The sequence below is a fragment of the Echinops telfairi genome, unplaced genomic scaffold (assembly GCF_000313985.2).
Source record: "Echinops telfairi isolate 266 unplaced genomic scaffold, ASM31398v2 ScPeMD7_2;HRSCAF=8, whole genome shotgun sequence".
In the NCBI taxonomy this organism is placed as follows: domain Eukaryota; kingdom Metazoa; phylum Chordata; class Mammalia; order Afrosoricida; family Tenrecidae; genus Echinops; species Echinops telfairi.
The window spans coordinates 3,830,195-3,831,950 of NW_022103898.1; the positions used below are offsets into that span (position 1 = coordinate 3,830,195).

A 1,756-nucleotide genomic window follows, 5' to 3' on the forward strand; every position below is an offset into this window, starting at 1 on the left:
CTCACCTGGTAGGTGTCCCAGAGGCGCACGGTGCAGGGCAGGGGCAGCTCGCGCATCAGCAGATTGTTCATCCAGCGGAAAGCGAACTGCAGGTACTTCACGTCGTGCTGCTCCAGGTGCCCGTGCACGCGCTCTGTGGGGACAAACAGGGCCGGCCGTCAGGGCGTCCCGAGTCCCCCGCAGCACCCACTCCTGGTCCCATGGGACTCCCAGTTCATGCAGCACCCACTCACACCGTCAGGGCGCCCCAAGCTCCCCACAGGACCCACTCCTGGTTCCATGGGACACCTAATTTGCCACAGCACCACTCACGCCATCAGGGCACCCCAAGCTCCCCACAGCACCCACTCCTGGTTCCATGGGACACCCAGTTCACTGCAGCACCACTCATGCTGTCAGGGTGCGAAGCTCCCCGCAGTACCCACTCATGCCCTTGCAGAGCCCCCAGCCATGCCCTCCACAGAGCCGGGAGACTATGGGCCCCGGGGTCCAGAGAAGAGGAGGACGATGATGCAGGGCCCCTTTAGAACACTTGACCCTTACAGAGGAGAGTCCTGGGGGGCAGCTCGGGGTGGCAACCCATCCCTGGGAGCACAGACGTAAGTGTGTCCTGTCAGCTCCCCACAGTCTGGCCAGAGGCAGAGGGCAGGCGCCCAGGCGGCCAGCCCCCAAGGCTGACTGTCACATGACCCAGGAAATGTTTGCTGGCTCCCTGATCCAATGGCACGTGGGCTTGCCCCTGTGTGGGGGCGGGGCGTCCATGCAGACAGCTGCCCTCTGACAAGAGCAGGCCCTGCCAGCAAACTGCGCACTGACCGAGCATTACCTCCTGCCTTGCACAAGGCCTCACGCCCCTGCCTGAGTCTGAGATCCCCAAGTCCCTGCTAGGACCTCCCCACAGAGACGCTGACACCCTGTAAGGTCGGCTCCCCAGTCCCTGCTCGGACTCTCTGTGACACCCCGTAAGGTCAGCTCCACTCCAGAGGTGATGCTTCTGGAGCAGGTCACCAGGCCTTTCTTCTGAGGCACCTCAGGGGGACTGGTGAGCAACCAAGCCCTTCAGTGTCTGTGCCACCGGGGCTCCTGCCGTTCAGATGTGGGTCAGAGGGTGAGTGAGCGAGAGACAGAGCGAGCAGGAAAGCACATATGAACGCCCGTCCCAAAGCAGACGGACAGGCCCCACGTCCCAGCCTGCTCCCAACTTCTTCCTAGCACAGCCATTGAAGAAGCTGTCTGTCTGTCAACAAAGCACATGGTACAAGCTGCTCCTCCTGCAGAGTTTAAAGAACTAAACTGATCGGCAGCCACAAAACAAAACGCATGCCAGGCTCCCAGCGTCCACCTGACCCTAGCTGAGCCTCTTGGGCCGCACCAGCCCGCACACCTGCAGCGCGGAGTGGCATGGTGGGTCGGTGCTCACCCCTGCACGCCATGGAGGGTGACAACATCAATGGGCTGGGGAGGGGCTGGCAGGGCGAGCCTCTCAGACACCCAACACATAGGCCCCCTTCCAGGGAGGGGCAGGGTCTCCCGCTAATCAGCTACATCATCTGGAAGGCCTGCGCTTCTAGAAGGACTAGGAGTCGGGGCAACACACACACACACACACACACACTCACACTCACAGCCATCGCGCAGGTGCCCATGTGTCCACGGGGACCTTCCCTACAAGGCGGGGTAGAACCTCCCCTGGGGGTTTCCGAGACCATAATGCTTTTTTTTTTTAATTTAATAAATCATTTTATTGGGGGCTCGT

At 61.2% G+C, this 1,756-nt stretch overlaps 1 protein-coding gene across 1 annotated transcript in view; it reads right to left on the reverse strand.

The window, feature by feature from the left end:
• TBC1D22A (TBC1 domain family member 22A) overlaps positions 1 to 1,756 on the reverse strand; it is a 134,652-nt gene that overhangs the window by 32,747 nt on the left and 100,149 nt on the right. Inside the window, exon 11 of the mRNA XM_045290684.1 lies at positions 6 to 133. Coding sequence (XP_045146619.1) covers positions 6 to 133 — 128 coding nt within the window. The remainder of the gene's footprint in view (positions 1 to 5; positions 134 to 1,756) is intronic.